The following is a 21231-nucleotide window of genomic DNA, read 5'->3' on the forward strand; positions in this document are numbered from 1 at the left end:
AAACAATGTTCCAGCACAAAAACATGCTTGATTTATAACGACTCAGTTTCTTGCCCATCAACTTACCCAAACCAGTTCAGTCCCAAGGAAACAATGAAAACTTAATACAGAGCGCTGAAATGCCGCAAAAAAAAAAAAAGGCAACTACTGGTATTTGCAACAACGTGTATGCATTTCAAACACCTCAGTTAAGCAACAGAAGCCAGACGAGATAATACACACAGTTTGATTCCATTGACATGGATCAAAGAACACAACACGGATCTCAGGTGTCACAAGCCTGAGGGTCTCTCGGGAGGCAGGTATCAGCGAGGGGACCTCCCAGGGTGCCAGAAATGCGCGTCTCTCCTGGTGGCCTCACCGGAGTGTCACTAAAGCCATTCAGCAGGTAAGATCTATTGCACTTGACGTTACAGCTCATTAAGACAATAAAAAGAGTGCCGGCAACCAGCGAACCGGCCAGGCCGATCTAGACACCAACAGGGAAAAGACCAGATTTGTGCAAAGGACAGAATTTACCCTCTTCCACGAGATCCAGGGGGTCATGCTGCTCCAGGCCGAACCTCCTCTCTTCATCTCGGCAGTAGTCGTATTCAAAACATTCTTCTTCCCCTCCCCGGTCTCTCAGGGACATAGCTGAAGTCACCCCCGAAGCCAACACATTGCCCTAAGGGGCTGTTGTTAGGGGAGGTCCTGGCTGCTTGCCCCGAGGAGCCATTGGGGCCCAGGCCCCAGGGGCACACGCTGAGCCCTGGCCGGGGCCGGGAGAGGCCCTGGCTGCACTGGAGTGGAGGGTGTACACAGGGTCATGGGCCAGGATCGCCCAGGACAGGCCCGGAAGGGAGTGGCTCCCCTGAGCTGGGAGGAGGGACAAGGCGGGGTGGGGAGAAACACCTGTTGGAATGGGAATGCCCCGCCCAGCCCTGGGGTGACCCAGCCAGGTGCTCCGTGTACAGAGGGGAGGCAGGAAGGCAGGTGTTAGACCTCAGGAGCACACTCCCCGCCCCCAGAGTCATTTCCCCACCCCCTTCCCCAGACCGAGGAGGAACAGAGGCTCCCCGGAAGTTTCATTAGCAACTGCACGGGGCAACCTGAACCAAGCCTTGAGCAGGTTGGGGCTAAAGGGGGGGCTCTGGCGGAGGAGGTGCCAGGTGAGTGGCTGCGCAACGCCCTCAGAGGAGGGGTTCCCCGTGGGCTGCCTCTGGGACGGCAGCCCAACTCAGCGCTGAGCCGGGCAGGACGTGACCACTCCGAGCCCTGCAACAGGAAGAGAAGCGCAGTCACCACTACCTGTGCGGAGCGGAGGTCGCCCCAGTCCCTCCTCGGGGACAGTGCATTGCGTGTGCTCTTTTTTTTTTAAAGAGCGTTTTAGACAAAGGGCGAAAAATTGGAACAATTTTAATAACATTACCAATAAAATATAAATTTAAAAAAATAAAGGGCATTTTACAAATCTCACCCTCCATCTGGGTGTACCACAGCCAAAGAGCTCTTTCATTGCTGGCTGGGATAAGGAGGGCTGGGGGGACCTATAGCCTCCTAGCTTGCAATGCTGCCCAGAGGAAGAATCCACAGTTTAACTGCATTTCTCGTTACCGATGCCTCAGCGCTGTTTGGCTCTGCCCGTGACAGTGAGGATGGCAGGTTCCTGCATCAAACCCTCTACAAGGTGGCCCAGAGCGCTGGCGTCTCAGAGCTCCCCCAATTTCGGAGTTTCGGTCACCTCCCAGCTACCCGACGGCAGGTCTCCCGGCTCCCAGCAGCCACACGGGCAGACCTGGCCCATCTCTGCTGACTCACCTCCCTCCTCCCGGAGGGGTCTCTGCACAAGTTCCCCGACGAGGGTCTCGTTCACGCACGAACCCCAGGCCGGAGGGGCCTGCTTAAGCGGCTAAAAATGTCTGCTAAACTGAATTGCTGCCTCCACAAAAATGAGCCAATGACCACAGACGAGGGCCTCTAAGTAGAGGGCCAGAATCTAACACAATTTTACTTAAAAATTAAAGCCTAGAGACTATGCACATCTAGTTAATCTGTTGGAAGCGACATATGATGACGTTAACGATGTGTTCTTTGTGAAAAGGAGGCTTAGTAGAGATTCAGTGGCCCGGAGTTCAAAATCACATTTGGAAAAATCTTCATAAGTTTTAAATACAATGTTTATAAAGAGACACACTGGGTGGGGGGGTGGGGGTGGGGAATCTTTCTTTAATCTCAATAAATGTGATCCAATTGGGCTCCTCAATTCAGTTCCAATGACCGTGAGTCGGAAGCCCTGGAGATGGGGGGGACGGGGGGAGGGAGAGTGTCCAGCAAGGAGGTGAGATGTGTGGGTTCTGGGCGGGGCTCCTGCGTGCAGATGAAAACCAAAGCTGGTTTCATAGACTAGAAAACAATGTCAACTCACTTGACTGATAACCAAGTTGGTCAGAGTCCTCCTTTAACTCAAATCCAGGCTACCCTTAACCAATGGTGTGCAAGTCTATGTGTATTATATAATAAATGCTAAAGTGTGTATAGTTGTATTTTAAAAACACATAGGATGTGTCATTTTGAACACAGGACCACCCTAGCCTCTTCATGTCCCCCCAAGTCTCTAGGTTCCTTCATTCCTCGGGCTGTCCCCCATGACCACCACCCAAATCTCCCCTCCCTCCTTCCCTCCCCCTCGGTGGGGAGGTGAGGGAATTCTCGAACTTCATCTGCATCTCCCTTCACGTCAAGGTCAAAGGCAGAGATGGGACAAAGGGCATCGTCTCTGAAAGAAGAGATTTTCCAAAAGCCAAAGCCAAACATGACCCCTTTATGGAGACCAGGGAGAAAGCCGGGGGCTCCCTGTGCCAAGGAGACATGGGGACATCGAGAAGGGAGCTAGGGGTGGCCCGGCTCGGCCCTGGGAGGGTCCAGCAGCAGGTGTGACCGTGGCCCCAGAGGCATGGCCAGCCCCTGGGGCCCGGGGCTGACCATCTGGGAAAGGCCAAAGAAGGAAGGAGTCCCTCGCCCCCCTGCAGTGCAGAGGGACATCTTTCTGGGGGTGTCCCTCCACAGATCTACTCCACGTACCACCACAAGGTCATCTTCCTGAGGCTCTACCCTGCGCTGTCCAAAGAGTGGCCATAGGCCACTGGGGCCACTTATGTTTAAATTGGAATAAAATCCCGAATTCCGCCACACTAGCCACGTTCCCGGTGCTCCAGAGCCACCTGGGCTAGTGGCTGCCACACTGGACAGCACAGGAGAGAGAACATTTCCATTGTCACCAAAAGGCACCCTGGATGGGAGGGAGCACTCTGAAGGGTGCCCTGCTTCTCTAGAGGTGTGCTCGGCCTCCTAGGCTGCCCCGCCTGCGTCTCCCTGGGGCCTCCACCCCCACTGGACCGCCGTCCCCCCACCCACACCTCCTGAGCCCCCACACACCGCGCTGAAACCATGGGCCTCACTTTGGCTAACTGGGAGCTCTCTAGGCCTCCGCCACATCCAAGGGGAAGCATCCCTCCCCTTCAGCAAAGCTGGTGAGTAAAGACTTACATTTCCCATTTATATGTAATTCCCTTTTTTAAAAAATTACCTCAACAGCCATCAGAAGAGTGCTGTCTGGAATGGGGAAAGTTAGCGCGTCCCCAAAGCCACACCCCACAGCACACAGATGGGAAACGGGGGGCCGTTTTACACCGCTGGACACACAGTGTGGGAAAATGAGAAAACCACCTTTTAAACCTTGAAACTGCCTTTCAGTGAACGGACGCTCACAGTACCTCTGACGGAACCTCGCTCCCACGCCAGCCGCCCTCCCCTCGGGGCGGCGTTTCAGAGGTCGGTGCAAGCAGGTGAGTCCCGGCACACGTGACCGCCCGCCCCTGTGCATCGTGGTGGATCTTCATTCGGAAGTAAGCAGTCACGGGACCCGCTCTGACGGCCCACCTCCGTTTCCCCATTCATAAAATCGCCACGATCCGTGCCATCTCCAGCCCGGACGTTGGATTCCGTGATGTGTAAAAGGAGGAAATGGGGCTACTGGATGACAATGAAAATAACGGCAGCGAGAAACAGGCGGCCAAAATACTATGCACCTGGGCCGCAGACTGTGTGCCTTTTCCAAAGGGACTGTTAAAAAGAACTGAACTACGAGTACCATTTCTGAGAAGATTTGATGCAGCGCTGAACCGGCACGACACCATTTACAACTCTTACTTTGTTGACTCGCTCTGCCCTCCCTGCAATGCCTCCGTGGTGCTGTGTATTCGCCCCCATTTTCCAGAAGGAGATGCTGGGTTGAAGAGGTCCCGGGAGGTGCCCAAGCCCCACAGCCACAGGGCGCACAAAACAGACCTCACCCGCGCACTTCAGGCCAGTGCTCGGCTTGGCCCCTGGTCTCCAGAATGACTACAAAAGCGCGCTGTTTCTTTAACTCCAGGAACATCCACGCGAAGCCAAGCCTTTCTGAAAAACGCCTCTCTCTCTTTACAAGCAAACTTTTTTCTTTTAAGTGACCTGTGAGGCCAAGAAACAACGTAAGATTCTGCTGCAACAGACCTAAAGAATTATTGGGCTGGCCAAAAAGTTTGCATGGTTTGTTTCCGTAAAGGACACCTTTTTCATGGTCACCGATAACTTGATTGGTTTGGATATTTTGAGTGTGATGGCTGTCTCCTGTGTGGTAGAACACTGACTGTTCTCAATTCATGTCGCCATCCGATCACTGTCAGCTTCAACTGGTCTGCCCAGCTGTGCGGCATGGTCCGCTGAGAAATCTCCGGCATGCAATTTCTCAAACCACTTTCGACACATTCGACCAGTCACAGCGCCTTCTCCACACACTGCACAAATGTTTTTTTTGCATTTCAGCTGCATTTCTGCCTGTCTCAAAATAACAAAGCACAATATGCCCCAAATGTCGTGTATTTTCTTCTATCTTCAACACGAAAATGGCTACACAAAAGCTCATCAATTTTGATAAGTTTTTTTTCAATGCGCGCTGATATGACAGCTGTCAAGCTGTCACAGCACAACCTAACGAAATTGTTTTGAATGAAGTTAAAGACAACTAAGCGCTACTAGAACCATCGTGTGGGAAAAAACAACAAATGGACTTTTTGGCCAGCCCCATGGTGTGCAGACCCCCGTGCCAGGGGCTGGTCCCCACTGATCGTGGCCATGACTTTCCCAAACACACCTGATGTGACCATCACCGAAAGAAAGCGTGTGCTAAAAGCTCAGCTTTCCCCAAGCCTCTCCGGAGTGGGTCAGGGAATCTGCTTTGTCAATAAGCAGGTAGACGATCTTCATGATCTGCAATTAGAGACGGCACACCTGCATTGGGGTGAACCATGACCCCGTGTGACACCGCGAGTTTAAACTGTAAAAAAACTGTGCAAATTCTGCAAAAGCTACTGTTACAGCGTGTTGGCTGCTGGCTGATTCAAATCTCTCAAAATTACTTAAGATACTGGCTAGCCAACCCCTCCAGTTCCTCATCATTCTGAGTCCCTGCCCTTCAAGCCCCTCATTACTCGCTCCGGGGTCTTGCTGAGTATTTGGCGGATGGTGGGGGATGGACTGGAAAACTCCACAGCTGACACTGGTCAGACAGAAGGACACGGTTACCCAAACCTGAGCGCAGCTCCCCTGAGGCTCGGAGGTCAAACACAAGGGGACACCCCCAGGTGACACTCCCGCCCACCCACACTGCTTTCTTCCAGCGCTACCCCTGCGACTGAAGTATGACTTGGTAACTCTGGCATACATGATGATTTTGCATCTTTTTTGAAAAAAACATTTGACTCCCCCTTTGTTATTGGCGTGGAAAGTTCCCGAAAAGTTTCCCTCAGGAAGAACTTCAATGTCAAATGATGAGGGAGACGGAGCAGGGCTGTGGCGGCTCCCACCCGGCCCCCCCACTCCCCCGGGAAGGTCAGACCTGGGAGGGGAAGGCTGGTTTGCGATTCTAAAGACGCACAGACACGGGAGCCAATGGCGTTTCCAGACGAGCCTTTCAGGAAAGAACCCAGCCAGTGAGAAGTTCGGAAACAAGGAACAACGCAATGAGGACGGACTTGAGACCCACCCGTTCTGCGGGTTTCCCGAACTGGGGATCTCTGGGCTTCCGCTCCCCTGCCCTCCCTCTTTCGCCAGCTCTCTGTAAAAGGGGGTGGTGACAATGCCAGTTGTCCCAGTAAATTCCGTCCCAAAGCCCTTCTCCCCGGCACCCGCTCTGAGACAGAGGGTAAAAGGCCACGGGTGTTGCCCCGCACACACTCACACAGGCCAACCGCCGCCAACACTTATTTACCCGCAAACAGATGTGTCACCTCTTCTTCCATTTTCCTCCTCTGTTGGAAGGAGGCAGATCTGGCTGCCTTGGGGCCAGGAGACGCCACTGAGCAAGCGACCGACCGCTGGGTAAGAAAACCCTCCCGACGGACGCGCAGATAAAGCAGCCTCGTCTCACCCCGCAGGCCGACCGGCGCGAGTGACTGGCTGGACTCCCACACGCGAGGGTGTAAAGAGAGCCGAACTGCAGAGCAACTGGGTCAAGACAGCACGAAACCTCCCTCCCCCACTCCTAGGACGGACCTGTAGGGGCGGGGCCACACCCAAGGCACCCACAGGCCTAGGGACAGGTGCTCTGCCGCCCCCAATGCCCCCAGCCGGTGGCTCGTTGAGGCCCACACTACTCGACCAAGTTATGGGGGGGGGGGGTTCAGGGAGTCACGCTCACCAAGGAAGCCACAAGAGGTCGATGAGGCTTTGAGAAAAGAATCACGCACAGATAACAAGATGGGAACTTGCTTCAAGGAAACAAGAACTCTGTCATGGTGTCCCCTCAAGACCTCGGGAACCGCCCGCCAGCATCATTGCTCAAGATACTTAAAGGCGTTCACAGATGCAACAAACACGACACTGTCTTCCCCTACAGCTGGGGGACAGTGGGGCCCAACGGGGGGAGTTGCCGGGCACATTGAAATACCCCCCACCACCCGAGAGAGCCTCTAGGCCCCTCTCCTGCAGCCCACGGTCAAGGCAGAAATCAGCAGATAAGAGATAATTAGGCAGTTTCTCAGCTTACTAATGAGGCCAGCTCCTAGCCTGTGACGTCATTCGGATGAACCGAAGGCGGTCACATTGGAGCCATCTGAAAGTGCCCCTTCAATGAAGAAGCTGTTATCTTACCCACCAGCGGCTTGTGTGGGGCTGGGAACCGGCCCTCCAGTGCACATATTAATGGGGCCCTTTTCACATGCTGTGCGTGCATGTAAGGGCATGTGAGTTGAGGGTCCTCTTAAAGAGGGCAGGTGGACTGAGACATGCACGGTTTCGACACCCTCCGCCCGGGAGCCGGGGGCCCCCTCCCTGCAGCGGCCTCCCTGGGAGTGTACCTCCTTGCTCTTTCCCCTACCCCTCCCGAGGCCGAGGCCAGTCCAGCCACTGGAACTCCACCCAGTCTCCTCCGGAATGTGCCACACCCTCCCTGCACAGACTGTGACCGGGCCAGAAGGATACCGTGGCTCCCCGCCCCTCCCAACGCCTCCCCACCCCCATCTCTGTGGGATCCTGCAAGCCACATTCCTTAGAACCGCCTGCCTGCGAGGTGGGAGCTGCTCTTGCTTTTCCTCCAGCCTCCCTGCGCGGCAGGGCTGGGCTCAGGAAAGGGCAGATTTCCTCCAGGCCTGCGGCAGACCATCCATGAAAGCCACCTCTCCGATACACCCTTCCCTAGCCCCTCCGACAGCACAGAGCACGGCACGCACGTCCCCGCTTGCACACACGCGTGTCAACGCTCCCCGCACCCCTCACCTCAGAGAGAACCCCTTCCAACTCACAGTGCTCGCAAGCCCAGCACTCCAGCACCATCTCCCCTTCGGAGCCCAGACCAGACAGCCGCGCAGGAGCCTCCCTGGGGAAGGAGCCCGGCCCACCTGCCATCCTCCACCATGCCCTGGGTCCTGTCGGAGCCACGCATGTCTGCTGGCGGCGCTGGTTCCAGGGCCCCTCCTTCCGCCAGGCTCCCTGCAAAGGTTTCAGGACACCCTCCCCCATACTGCTCCCCGGAGACAATGCCCCTACACATCCCTGCTCTATTTTGCAGGGGCTGTAATTACCGTCCGAGCATTCTTCATAATACCAGTCTAGTTCATAATAATCCGCTTCGATGAATTTCTGCATAGTCAGTATTCTGGCAGGGAAAAGGAGCGGGTTTCACAGCGCCACCCGCGTCAAGGATGGTGCTGCCATGCCTCCCCTGCCCTTCCAGAACCCCGGGCGGGAGCACATCCCCAAGCACACCGGAATTAAGCTGTGCATGCTCAGTGACAGTCTGGAGCCAAAACAGAAGAGCAGCAGTGAAGAGAAAAATTCGGGGGAGGGTGGGAGGAGGAGCAGAAAGGGAGGCAATCTGCAGATTTGCCGGAGACCCTGGCAGCCCCGGGAACAGCGGCGCGGCCAGCAGCCCTGAATGGGAGTAGCCAGAATCATCCTATCCAGGCGTAGGCAGGGTGACGTCAGGGACACACACCACCACCCGGAGATCTCACGCCGGCCTCCCGTCCCGCTCACCCGCTCAGCTTTCAATCTATCGGTTGCCATAGAAACTGGCTGGCTCTGAAAAATGATGCAGAGATGGAGGCAATGTCTTCCAAGGATGCTGAGAGCAGGGGCTGAGAGGTGCCGCTCAGGGAGAAAGGTGGGTGCAGGCGGTGGGGGGGGGCTGGGACTTTATCATGGTCATCACTGCCCACAGATGTTAGGACAAGTTTATCTGCTCGAAAGGGGGCCACGACAAGAGTCTGCATTTGAAAAACGCCTCCTTTTAAAATCTGCAATCGTGACTTCTGGTTTTGTTTCCTCGGTCTGATTTCAAATATTAAATATCTCTTAAACATTTTTGACTGCCACCTAAAGGAAATGTCAATCACGTAGAAAACGGAAATGTTTTCACTTGGATACTGCACTGCTCTCTGCTCCTGCCTTTGCTCAAACTTCTGCAAAACAGCCTGCAACATACCGACAGAGGAGAATGCCACCATGAAGCGGCCCGAGCAACGTGATCCGTGATGTCACGGCCACTCACGGGCGGGATCACAGCGCAGAAACAGGCCCCGGGAGGCCACGGTTCACCGTCTGAGAGGTGGCTGCCTCCAGGGGAGCAGTGAGGGGAAAGGGGCTTTGAACCTGTCCTCAGAAATGCACCTGTGATGCTCTCGTTCCTAAAAGAAAAATGGAGTTAGCCTTTATTAGTGCCCAGTGCTTGGCATGTTGGAAGTATCTCATAAAAACGAGAACAACTAGACGGATGCTGGACTCGCTGTCGGTTGAACCCCCTGCCCTGCCGCAGGGTGTCTGAAGCTGGGCACCCCTGTGTTCAGGGTTGGACCACCCCGTGCCGTGGGCAGCCATCCTGGGCGTTGTACGGTGTGTAACAGCCTCCCTGGCTCTTCCCGCTTACATGCCAGGAATACTACCCTCTCTCCTCCACAAGATGTGACCACCAAAAATGCCTCCAGATGCTGCCAGATGTGCCCCAGGGGCACAAGTGTCCAGGCTGACGCCCACTGCCCTGAAGGGAAACCCTACAGGACCCCAGCGCCTGTGGCCAAGGAATGTCTGTGTGTGTTGGGGTCTGTGACCACAGTGTGGACTCGGTTCCCTTTTCCTCTTCATTTTCCGAGCCCGTGTAATCCACGGGCCACTTCCCACACATGGGAAGTAGAAACGGGTCCCTTCACCACCCCCGGGAGGACACGCTGCTTCTTGCTCACGGTGACCCAGTGGATGCTTCCCTGTATTCTTCCCACGGCAGGTAATGCCTCCATTGATAAACGTCTGTGGGCAGATGTCCCTCCAGGGCGGGGCTTCCCAGCTGCAGGTGAATCACGGGGTGGGGGGGGGGAGCTCCTGCTGAAATGCAGATTCTGATGCAGCAGGCCTTGCTGGGCCCCAGAATCGGCATTCCTAACGAGGCCCCACGTGATGGCAATGCGGCTGGTCCCCAGGCCCCGCCCTTGGAGTGGTGAAGCTCTTCTAAGGCTGGCTGGCTGGATGGATGGGGAGAGAGAGACAAAGAGGAAGAGAGGGAAGGAGGGAGAGCATATATGTGTGCGTGTGTGTGTATGTGTGTGTGTGTTAGTAGAGAATTGAGAGGAAAGCCCTGGCTGGTGTGGCTTAGTGGATTGAGTGCAGGCCTACGAACCAAAGGGTCACCGGTTCAATTCCCACTTGGGGCACGGGCCTGGGTTGTGGGCCAGGTCCCCAGTTGGGGGTGCACAAGAGGCAACCACACACTGGTGTTTCTCTCCCTCTCTTTCTCCTTCCCTTCCCCTCTCTCTGAAAATAAATATTTTTTTAAAAAAAGAACATTAAGAGGAAAACTGTATGTATATACAAATGTGCATACACAGTGTATACATGTACACACACACACACACACACAAAATCTTGGGCAGAATCTATACTGTATACAAGTTTATCTCAAACTTCCTAAATTAAGAAAATTACGAGGAAAACCATATATTTATATATATATACACACACACACACAAATGTGCGTACACACCACATATGTATATAAAAAACCCTGGGCAGAATCTATACTATATATGGTATAAATCTGCCTCAACCTTCCTAAATCACTGGAAGCCGACGAGCCTTCTAAGGCTGTGTTGTGAGGTCCCCCAAACTGGCTTTCTGAGTCCCATCTGGGTCCTAGAAGCCTCTCCTAGCTCCAGGGTGCCCCCTCCTTACTCCAGGGCCCCGTGTCTCTTCCCCAGGCCGTGCGTGCACAGCGTGGCAGGGAGCTACAAGCAGCCCCTCCCACGTGCCAGGTGGCCGGCTACACCCGTCAAATACCAGAGCCTCCCCAAGTCTCAGACAGTGAAGAGTCTTTGCTCATGCTGTAAACAGGCTTTCAAGAAGGTTCAGAAGATGCAGGAGGTGAGAAACTGGTACTGTTTCTAGCCACGCGGTCCCCAGCTGTCCCCTGCACCCTGGAGGACCTGAGCCCCTGTGGTCTCTCTTCTTCCTCTGAAGCACCCCCAACCCAGCTCCAGAGTTCTCCCGGTCAAAGCAGAGTCCAGACCCCACGGCCCCCGCCCCTGCTGCCTTTCCCTCCCCCTGACCCCAAACTGGATACACATTTGACATTTTCTAGGGCACCTGCCTATTTAAAGCCAGCAGACGACGATTCCAATCCCCGCTGTAAGCATTATCGGAACACATCTCATCTCTCCCTTCGGCCCCTGGCCGTCTCTCTGGCACTGATGACAGCTTGACTCTCTCAGGTGACAGTCCTCGAGACAGGTGAGCAGAGGCCAGTGTCCCAAGGTTTTCCAAGGTTCTATTTGTTTCTAACCCCTTAAGGTATCCCTAGAGGATTGCAGACCTCATAAATGAGCCAGTCAATGGTTTCCAGGGCCCCCCAAAATCGGCATTCCCACAGGTCCAACCCAGCACATTTGGGGACACGGGGAGGGTCCAACGTGAACCTGCCAAATGAAGACGTCACAAAGGAAACGCAAACCCCACAGAGCAACACGGAAGGCTGGGCGGGGCCAGGAGCCCCTCAGACAAAGGTGTGGCCCTTGTCACCTTCTACCCCCGTGAGCTTATTTAAATATTCTCTTCCTATGGCGTCCCCATGAAAATAAAAATTAACAGATAGATAGGCGGAAGGATGGAAGGAAGGATGGATGGACAGGACTAATGGCGGGCAACTTAATTCTGTGGTTAAGAGCATGGGCTTTTGGAGTCAGCTGGCCTGCGGTCTGGTCCAGGCTCCTTGCTCGCCTTCCCCGTGACCTTCTCAGACGCCGGAGTCTTCTCTGCTACCTGCGGTGATAAAGATGCCCGCTGCGCAGAGGGGCGGGGCTTTGACTAGTGCGTGCACGGTGTGGTGCTCAGCACAGAGCCTGGGACAGAGTGAGTGTGCACGGATGGTAGTGGTGATCATCCCCATCACTCTAATTCTTCAAAACAGGAAGCAAGGAAGTGTGAGCTATTAAAAAAGAGTACAAGTTTCCAAGCTGTAATCAGGGAAACGAGGTAGAAACATCATTTATTAGCTCTTCCCAGCATCATGAATCCAAAGGCCTTGAGTCCACAGCCGTGAGTGGGAGTGACACGGGATGAGGAGGGGACATTTCTCACCAGCAATGCTGGTAAGACGGCACGGATCCCTCGTCCTTTTTAAGAGCACAGGGAAGAATGAAGACGGGGGGTAAACAAGGACGTACAAAGGGGACAGGCACCCTTCAGGGGTGAACGTCATGGGCGCTGAGCAGTTTCAAAGTGAAACATCCACGTTCCGTTTTAGGGGCTCCGTCTGCTTAGGAGCAGGGACTCTGAGGTTGGAACCCAGGTCCACCTGCCTTCAAGTCCACACTTTCCTCTGACAGTCCCCTGACTCCTGAGCACACCAGCCCTCCCCGACCTGGGTTACTGCCACGGAAAAGGCAGCTCCCCGCTCCGTGGTCCTGGGCTCCCCGGCATCCCGTACCTGGCATCCCGCACTTCGTAGCTCGCTTGCTCCTGAGACCCCTGCTCCCCAGGCACCCACTGCACCCCATGAGGAAAGGGGCTCAGAAGGATTTTAAGGTGCTTGCCTGGGATCGCTCAGCAAATCCCAAGAGCATCTGGATGTAAGCCAGGCACGGGCTTCCTCCAAAGCCTTTTCTACTCTGTCAGTAATTGAGAAGAGTACTACTGGCCTTCCAGCTGCACCATAGGACAGCTGGCCAGGAGCCATGACGGGGGACAGGCCCCAAAGAGGGCACCAACCCTCGTTCCTGAGGGGGCCAGTGGGGTGCTCCTGAAACATGCCCTTACAGCGCGCCTTTCCCGCACAGGCTACAGAAGAGTAACAGGATGCTTCTGCAGAGTTCTCCTTCTCATTTTTCAGTTTTTAAAACAATGCCACTGCTAGTCACTGCACTCCCGCGGCAGAAGGCAGGCTGCTCCCCAACAGCTTGCTGTCACCTGCCCCTCCCAAAGCGTCTCCGCCTCATCTCAGGCACCCGTCCACCTCCGGGGGGGGGGGGGAGGGTGGGGGAGGACAAAGCCTGGCTTTTGGAGAAGACATCCAAAGGCAGGGAGACAGCATTCGGCATGGCACCGCACGGCTGAAGGGCACTCGGCCTGGATGCACCCACTAAAACCACCCATGCACCTGAGAAGGAGGCAGAGGAGGAAAGGTCAGGGAGGTTCGGACGTGCTGCACAGGTTCAAGTTCACTTCCTGCGGTCTGGGAGGGCTGCTTGGGCCTCTCACTCCTGAGACCCGTGGGCCACCGAGCAGATGTCACAGGCTTCAAACCACAGACGCAAATGGCCCCTGACGGCGCACCTGCTGTGACTCTGAACCGCCGTGCCCGGAGCCCGTCACCGGGAGCAGCAGGCAAGGCGCAAGCTGGGCTGTCACGTCAGCTTTCCACCTGGGTCCGTTCCAGTTTTGTCTTAGGCAGGCTGGATTCGCATGGAAAGGAAAACGGTCAATCTGCACAGAACTGCTTGCCAAGCGTTTTTGTTTTTAAAAGAAAAGGAAAAAAACTACTCAACGTCGGAATGGGGTTTGATGGGAAAGAGTGACAGCTGCCAGGTGGCAGGTGGCGAAGAAAGCCCAGGGGCCACGTGAGTACATCTGCCCACCGGGACCAGTCCCCACCGGCCCTGCTCACGAGACGCTGCGCCCGGGGCTCCTGGCGCTGCCAGGCACCGTGGCATGGGGTTGCTTTCAACCACCTCCCAGAGACAGACACCTTCAGGTCCCCCAGCGCCTGGGGCCCGGGCCCACCCCTGGGTGGGGGCACCGAGACCACGCATGGCTGACATGCAGGGGGAGACTGTGCAGCTCGGGCTTCTCTGCTCCCACCTGCTGTGTAGCCAAAAGCAGTGGAAAGGGACTCAAGGAGGAGTCTACTGGAGAGAAGGGAGAAGGCACAATTCTAGGGCTCACTTGAAAATGAAATGGCCCAGGCCTTGGGGACGGCAGAAAGGACATGACCAGTATGTGGGCGTGTACATGAAAGAAATTCATGGCAACTGTTTGCAAATACAGGGGTGGGTAAAAGCAGGCTTACGGCTGTGGGCATGGAAAACAACTTAGAGGTTATGATTGTGACGACAGCTTTATCAACACAAAAGAATGGCACCGTGGCGCAGTACACCTGCCTTTGCCCACGCTTGTCTATTCCAGTGTACTCGTTTGTAGTGTTACTCCTGTTAGCAAATGACGACAACAAGCTTTCCCCCGTTATTAGATCCCTCTTCTGTCCTGATCACCACCTCCACCCAGCTCCCGTAACTCATCTTCCCTTCCTCCACTCACCCCCACCCCCTCCACACCGCGCCTGGGCGAGAACAGATTCCTCAGTGTACCACGTGGCGCCCTCCTTCAAACACACACACACACACATGCACACACACGTGCACACACATGCACTCAACCTGTGTTTTCTCCTGCGTCACTGCCTCTTGACCTCCCCGCTTCGGGAGGTCAGCACTGTGTGCTATTGATCCATTTCATCATTTGCACAGGCTCAGTACATATTGTGGGGCCTCTATTTCCGTTTCACTGAGGAGTTTAATCAGATGAAGGCAATCTTTAGAGTGTAGCCATAGGCGAAGTGATCTTCGTATGGGAGTTTTAAATTTTGTTTTGTTTTTACCAAAAAAAAGGAAAAATGTGTTTTTTTAATTTTAAAAAGTGTCTTTGCATTTTTCTCTTATTTAAGAAGCACTTACTAAGCACCTGTGTAGTGCCCTGGACTACCTCCCAAAGGCTCTGTCCGTGGTGGTTTGTAGGTTCGCTATTTTCATCGCAGATCTGCTCGTCAGCAGAGAATGCCCATCCACGCTCCTCTCCGTGCGTGAAAGCCTCTCACTGTTGGGGGGGGGGGCGGCGCATGTGTTTTCAAACGTTTTAAGGAGCTTGGTGAGGTCTGCGAAAGCTCCAGCTGAACCCTTCCCTGTGCATTTTCTTGAGGGTCCTTGTTTTTCCTCTCCTGCCGTTTCCTTTTCCCTCGCCTCTCCTTCACCTGTGTGTTTCTACTCCGGTCCCACCAGCTAACTCCTCATCAGTGGATTCCTCAGAAGCACCTCCAGGAGCTCCTCAAGGTCAGCCCCGCCCACACCCAGATTCAAGTTGTCGGCCCTCTCTTCCACGGCCCTGCTGATTTTTGCCAAATCCTGCCTCATCCTTACCAAATCCTCTGACTTCATGAACAAACCCTTTGATCTTCTCCTAGATGCCACTCATTCGCCCCTGGGTTACATCGCCCCAAGCCCAAGCAAGGTTCTCGATGCAGCCATAGCTGTTGCGACCCTTCCGGAGCTGCACCAGCGTCTTCCTCAGTAGCAGCACTGGTCTGGGCAGAGGCTCTCCTCAGGGGCAGGCCTTAAAAGCTGCTTTGCCTCTTTGGTCCGTTGGCGGGATTCAGAAAGGCGGTGCTAGGAGGGAAAAACACCTCTTTGAAAATGCGATGAAAATCGCCAATAAAAGGAGGATATCTGGAAGCCTTCTCAACAATGAGCAACATCTGGGAAGGTCTGTTATTCTCCAAACAGCACCCCATGTCATTGGTGTGGCAACTCAGGAAGGCATCTTGGAAGGGGAGCTGAGTCATCCGTGACTTATGGCCCCTGTAGTACACTGGCCATGTGTGCTTACTGACCTGCTTGAGGGCCCTGGGATTCTCACTGTGCCAGATCACAAAGGATTTCCATCTGCAACATGCAGCATTGACCCCAGGCAAAGCTCTTATCCTGTCCTCAGAAGCCCTGACACCTGGCACCGACCTGTCCTCCCTAGGGATGAAAGTCCTTTCCAGCATCTGTTCCCAGGATAGGGAGGTTTTGTCCACACTGAATATTTCTCCGGCAAGTAATTTTCCTCCACAAGCAGCACCTCTGGAGTTTCCAGAAACCCCTCAGCTGCCTTCACGTCAGCACTTGCGGACTCACCACTCGTGTTCACATGGTGTCGTGAATTACAACAACTCCTGAACCGTTTAAGCGCCCAGAGCAGGCGGTGAGTTCAGCCTTGCAGCCGGTCCAGCCGATCCCTCCAGCATCACAAACAGACCTTCCGCTGCGGCCGCCTCTGCGCCTGGTCTCAGTCCAGGCCATCGGAGCTTCTCCAGGCCCGACGCAGGCCCTCCTCTGGCTTTCGTGAGGCTCACTGTCCTCAGTGAAGCAGATCCTTCCACGGCTTCTGCCACATTGTTCTCGTCCTCCAAGATCATAGTTGTGCTGCCAATGTGTACTTGTTAATTCCCTGTCACGGGGATGTCAAGGACAGCATCGGGGACATAGTCAATCACACTGTGATAACTAGGTGTAGTGCCAGGTGGGTCCCAGAGTAATTGGGGGGATCACTTCATAAGGTATATGAATGTCTAACCACTATGCTGTACACCTGAAACGAACAGAATATTGTGCGGCAACGGTACCTGATGTCCCCTTATGTGTTGTCTGTGGGAAAATTAGAAACAGCCGAGATTCTTAACACTAGGCCAAATGGTTAGATATAAATGATGATGAACTACGAAGCAAAAGTGAAAATTGCGTTTTTTCCAAGAATTTACATGCCGTGGGAAAACGGCCAAAATACAGCAGTGAGTAAAAAAGCATTACGTTCCCGTATGCATAGTAAGTTCGTTAGAGAAAAAACAACTAGGAATATCTCCAAAAAAAAAAAAGAGCAGCGGTTGCTGAGTTAGTCATCTTTGTGTCTTTGTTTATTGTCCAAGTCATCTAAAATGAATGCGCTCGTGACCAGAAGATCGGTTATTTTTAAACCCGAAGTCCTTGTAAAGACTGTTTTTGTTGACTAAAGGCCGGGCGCTGAGAGCTGGGGAACGGAGCGGGCTCTGGTTCTGCAAGGCAGTGAAAACCGGAAATGACCATGATCTCCATGACGGATGGATTTGCAAAGAAGTTGGGGGGGCGGAGAGGGTGTGGCGTGTGAAGGAATATTATTCAGCCATAAAAAAGCAGGCAATCCTACCATTTCTGACAGCACAGGCGGACCCTGAAGGCAAGACGCTACATGAGACAGGTCAGACAGAAGGAGACAAACACTGTCAAGATCTCACTCACATTTGGAATCAAAACAAAAAACAAACTCGTGGAAAACGAGATCAGCCCTGGGGTTACCAGAGGTGGGAGGCAGACGGGGGGCCCTGCAGGAAGGTGGTCCAAGGTGCAAACTTCTGGCGGAGGCCCCGAGACCGCCCTGTGCTGACCCAACCCAGCGCAAAGTCCCTGCTCTCGTCATAAAAGGAAGTCAACGATCCAGGAGACACTTTCGCCTCCTTAGCCAGAAAACCTTGGCTGGAACTCAAACAAATCAAGTTCACAAAAGATTACAGGTGCATACCAGCCAGGCACTCAAGAAATACTTGGCTGGTGCATTATAGCAAAAGCAAACAACGCAATGATGTCTTGAAACCCTTATTTGCTTCGTAACCTTCTCCTCTCCTTGGGAAAAGGACATTCAGGTGAACTCAAAGGTGAAGTGGTCAGTAGATCGAACACACTGGAGACATAGAGAAATTTCTCTTCCTGACCCATGTTCCCCTAACAAAGGTGGCAGAGCATGGCCCCTGGGAAGAGGAACCAGAAGGAGCCGCAGCCACCTATGCACTGACACAGCCACCTTCCCGGCTGCTGTCTGCTGAACATTATGGGACTGAAAGGTGTGGTGCACGGAGTCGTGCCCACCCGGGGCCAGGGAAGCGTGACCTACGGCCCACAGGATGGAGGCAAAACTCACAGGGAGGAAGGAATCCTCATCGTGAAATTCAGCTACCACGGGCCGAGTGTCACTTGAGACAATGACCTTGAATAAACAGAATAAAATTTGAATGTTTTGAATTTTAAGAATTAATAAGCTGCTGATATATTCTGAAACTGAGGGGGGGTTTGTTTTCATTTTTACCCAATGAGCTTTACTCTTCTTTTTTTAGGATTTTATTTATTTTTAGAGAGGGAAGGGAGGGAGAAAGAGAGAGAGAGAAACATCAATGTGCGGTTGCTGGGGGCCATGGCCTGCAGCCCAGGGATGTACCCTGACTGGGGATCGAACCTGCGATACTTTGGTTCGCAGCCCGCGCTCAATCCGCTGAGCTATGCCAGCCAGGGCTCCGAAGAGCTTTATTCTTGAGCTAGAATTTTCTTCTTGTTTAGCTACTTTGAGGAAGTGGTTTGAACCGGACAACCCAGGTTTGAAACGCAGCACTCCAGCTTGCTGTGTGACGTCGGGAGAGCTCCTTCACTGCCCCGGGCCTCCGAGTGCCCACGGGTAGGACCGGAGGTTGCCGTGAGAATTCAGCGAGAGACATGGGAAGCATCAGACACAGTGCTTGACCCCGGCCGGGTGGCTCCACGCTTCCCTGGCCCCGGGTGGGCATGACTCCGTGCACCACACCTTTCAGTCCCATAAAGTTATTGTCCCATAAACCGGAAGTCTGCAGGTTCGATTCCCGGTCAGGGCACATGCCTGGGTGGCAGGTTCAGTCCTCAGCTGGGGCGCCTGTGAGAGGCAACCAGTTGACGTTTCTCTCCCTCTTCTTCTTCCTCTCACTCCCTTCCCCTGTCTCTAATATCAATGAACATGTCCTCAGGGGAAGGATGAAAAAATGAAAATTAACAAAACAGTGCCTGGCCCTCAGTAAGCACTAAGCGTTGGCTATTTTTCCTTCCCGTTGGACCATCTAACCCTAAATGCCCGATGTTTCCAGGCGCCCCTGCTTTGTGGGTCATTCCCATTTTCTGTGTACCTCTGACTCGGCAGGCGTCCAACAGTCCGCCTGACTACAGAATTGTTGACAATTTCCTAAAAAGTCCATTCCACCACGTGGTCAAGGTAGGCACCCAATATTTCTTGCCTCTGTAAACAGGCCAGGGGAGGGCCAGATCCAAAAGGCAAAGCATCGTTCCTCCACTCTGGGGGATGACAGGTAGGCAAGGGGGCTGAGTTTGGTCCTGCTCGGGTCTGTGTGGACACAGTGCAGGTGACCTCCTCATCCAGGGGCCCGGACCCACAGAAGCGTGTCATCGCCCCCGAGAGCCCCCCTTATCCCCACTCACACCCACAACAGAGAACCAGTGTCCGGGCCAACATAGAACAATCTAAGTGAGGGAAGGGTCACAACTGTTTAACACACCCGTGAGTCACAGTGCCGTGAATCACAGCATCTCCTGGCTTACACACCCGTACACAAACAAACTCAAAACAGCCACCACGTACAGAGCAGGGCCCCGAACCCGTGCCTTCCCCGACCTTTCCTTTGGGACCCCCAGTTCGGTGAGGCCCACAGGCCCCACCCCAGGAGAAAGACGTGAAGATAAAATGCAAAGGAAACCAACCGCATTATAAGTCAGTTACTAAACTTGAAAAGAGGCTGTGATTTAAGTGCTTCTCTCTCGATGCATTAAATAACAACATATAATAATGAGTGCAATTTCAAAGCAATGATGAGTAAAGGTGATATTTCAACGTATCGGCTTCTCCTGTAGCATAATATCTGTGATTTCTATTGGGGACAAGGTCACATGCCCTGCTAATGCCCTTGTGCTGTTTTCTACATTCATAACGAAAGGAAATGCCGCATTTCAGTTAGGAGCTAATGAAAATAAAGATGTACCGTTTTCCTTTGCGAGTTCTTGGAACCTTCATCTGTCTCCCCAGACCCTTTGGGGGCCCAGGAACCTCAGCTGGAAAGCCCTACTCCGGGGGGTGCTGCACGGTATTTAAGTTAAGAGTTCACACCTGATCGTTCGCTTAATAGACGTTCAGCAAACGCCTCCTTCGCTTCGAGCACAGGTACCGCAGGGGAAAACGCGGAACCAAGGTCAGACTTGGACGCAGACGTACTCTGAGAACTCTCAGAACCTCTGCTCGGTGTTGATCTCGGTTCTTCCAGTTTATTTATTTTAACCTGTGTTATCCACTACCAAATCGACTGAGATTTCTTTTCTGTTTCTCAACTGTATGTAACCAAAAGCAAAAACAAACCAAAAAATAGGGCACAATGTCTTCAGGTCTGCTGTGCCAGGATTTCAGAAGCTGTGGGTGGGTGCTGTGGAACGCAGACCTCGAGTCCTCCACACTCCTGCTTCCTCTGTAATAAAACCCGCCCTGTCCCAACTGCGGGCACTCTACAGAAGTGACGTGCGGCAGTTCATGTGCAAGTTCACTGCAGGCCGTGAAACAGAGCCCATGGGCGGTGCTCCACTTACCCTGGGGACGAAAGCGGCTGCTTGGTGTGTGGGAGGCAGGCCCAGGAGCCTCCTGAATGAGAAACGGCCACGAGGGGTCCTGCAGAACCGTAAGGTGGAGTAACGTAATGCACGGAAATTTCCAGAGAAATAATTCTGCTGCGAGTCCCCCTGGGAGCAGTCTCAAGAACCAGATATGGAGCCGACCAAGCAGGTCACCCCAGACACACACGCCCACACAGTATCCCATGTCCTTGCCAGTACAGATACTGTGAGTAAGCAAAAGTGACCGGCAAAGGGAGTGCCCTGGATGCCGAGACATACCCCACAAGTTCTGTGGCCTCAACTTGAACACGAGTTCAAGCCTAACACCCTCCACACCTGCCTTGGTGGGGATGACTGTACTTTTTGTTCCTACTGAAACTGGTTCTCCGCAGAGCTCACGCCGAGGCTGCAGGGTGTGTGTTAGGTATGAAACCACCGGGCGATATAAATAAAATGCCTTTCTTATCAGTATCTGATAGAGGCAATGTGAAAACAGCCTCAGAAGACACCCTCAAGGAGAAACTGGCTTGTTTAGGACAAATAGTTTTACAAATTCAGGAACAATGAAATCTATCTGTACAGCAAATTACAGTAAAACTCACAGATGGATTTGAACCAAGTTATCTTCGAGCAGAAGCAGGACGGCTGTCGTTTTTTTTCAAGGTGATGCAATGATGCACTGTTACGTAACCAACGGCACTTTGAGAGTGACGTCACTCACATAGACCAGCCTCCAGTTAACTTGAACTTTAAAGCCAAAGGTGTCAGAACAAAGCACACGGTCTGTCCTAACAAGATCAGAGAGCTGCCATGGCTCCCCAGAGAGTAACATCTTCCTGCAAAGGCGCCTCTTGAATGAACCTCGGACACATCCTTCGTATGAATTTTTTAAATCATCCCATTTTCTTTCAAGTCTGCAACACCAGGTGTCACGCCCTTGGCATCACAGACACACTGGAAACAACCACCTCGTGCAGCA

The 21231-nt window shown here is 53.5% G+C and overlaps 1 protein-coding gene across 8 annotated transcripts in view; it reads right to left on the reverse strand.

Annotated features, from left to right (window-relative positions):
• The window catches only part of TRAK1 (trafficking kinesin protein 1), a 102203-nt gene that overhangs the window by 50891 nt on the left and 30081 nt on the right, over positions 1-21231 (reverse strand). The window contains exon 1 of one of the 8 annotated variants that reach the window (XM_028518119.2): positions 8100-8589. The exons of 4 other annotated variants lie outside the window; for them this stretch is intronic. In XM_028518119.2, coding sequence (XP_028373920.1) covers positions 8100-8163 — 64 coding nt within the window. In that variant the 5' untranslated portion in view covers positions 8164-8589. Of the gene's footprint in view, positions 1-519; positions 983-8099; positions 8590-21231 lie in introns of those variants that run through there. 3 more of the 8 variants (XM_028518122.2, XM_036030476.1, XM_028518124.2) reach the window with 3 other exon arrangements.

This window comes from Phyllostomus discolor, chromosome 7 (genome assembly GCF_004126475.2).
Source record: "Phyllostomus discolor isolate MPI-MPIP mPhyDis1 chromosome 7, mPhyDis1.pri.v3, whole genome shotgun sequence".
NCBI classification, from domain to species: Eukaryota; Metazoa; Chordata; class Mammalia; order Chiroptera; family Phyllostomidae; genus Phyllostomus; species Phyllostomus discolor.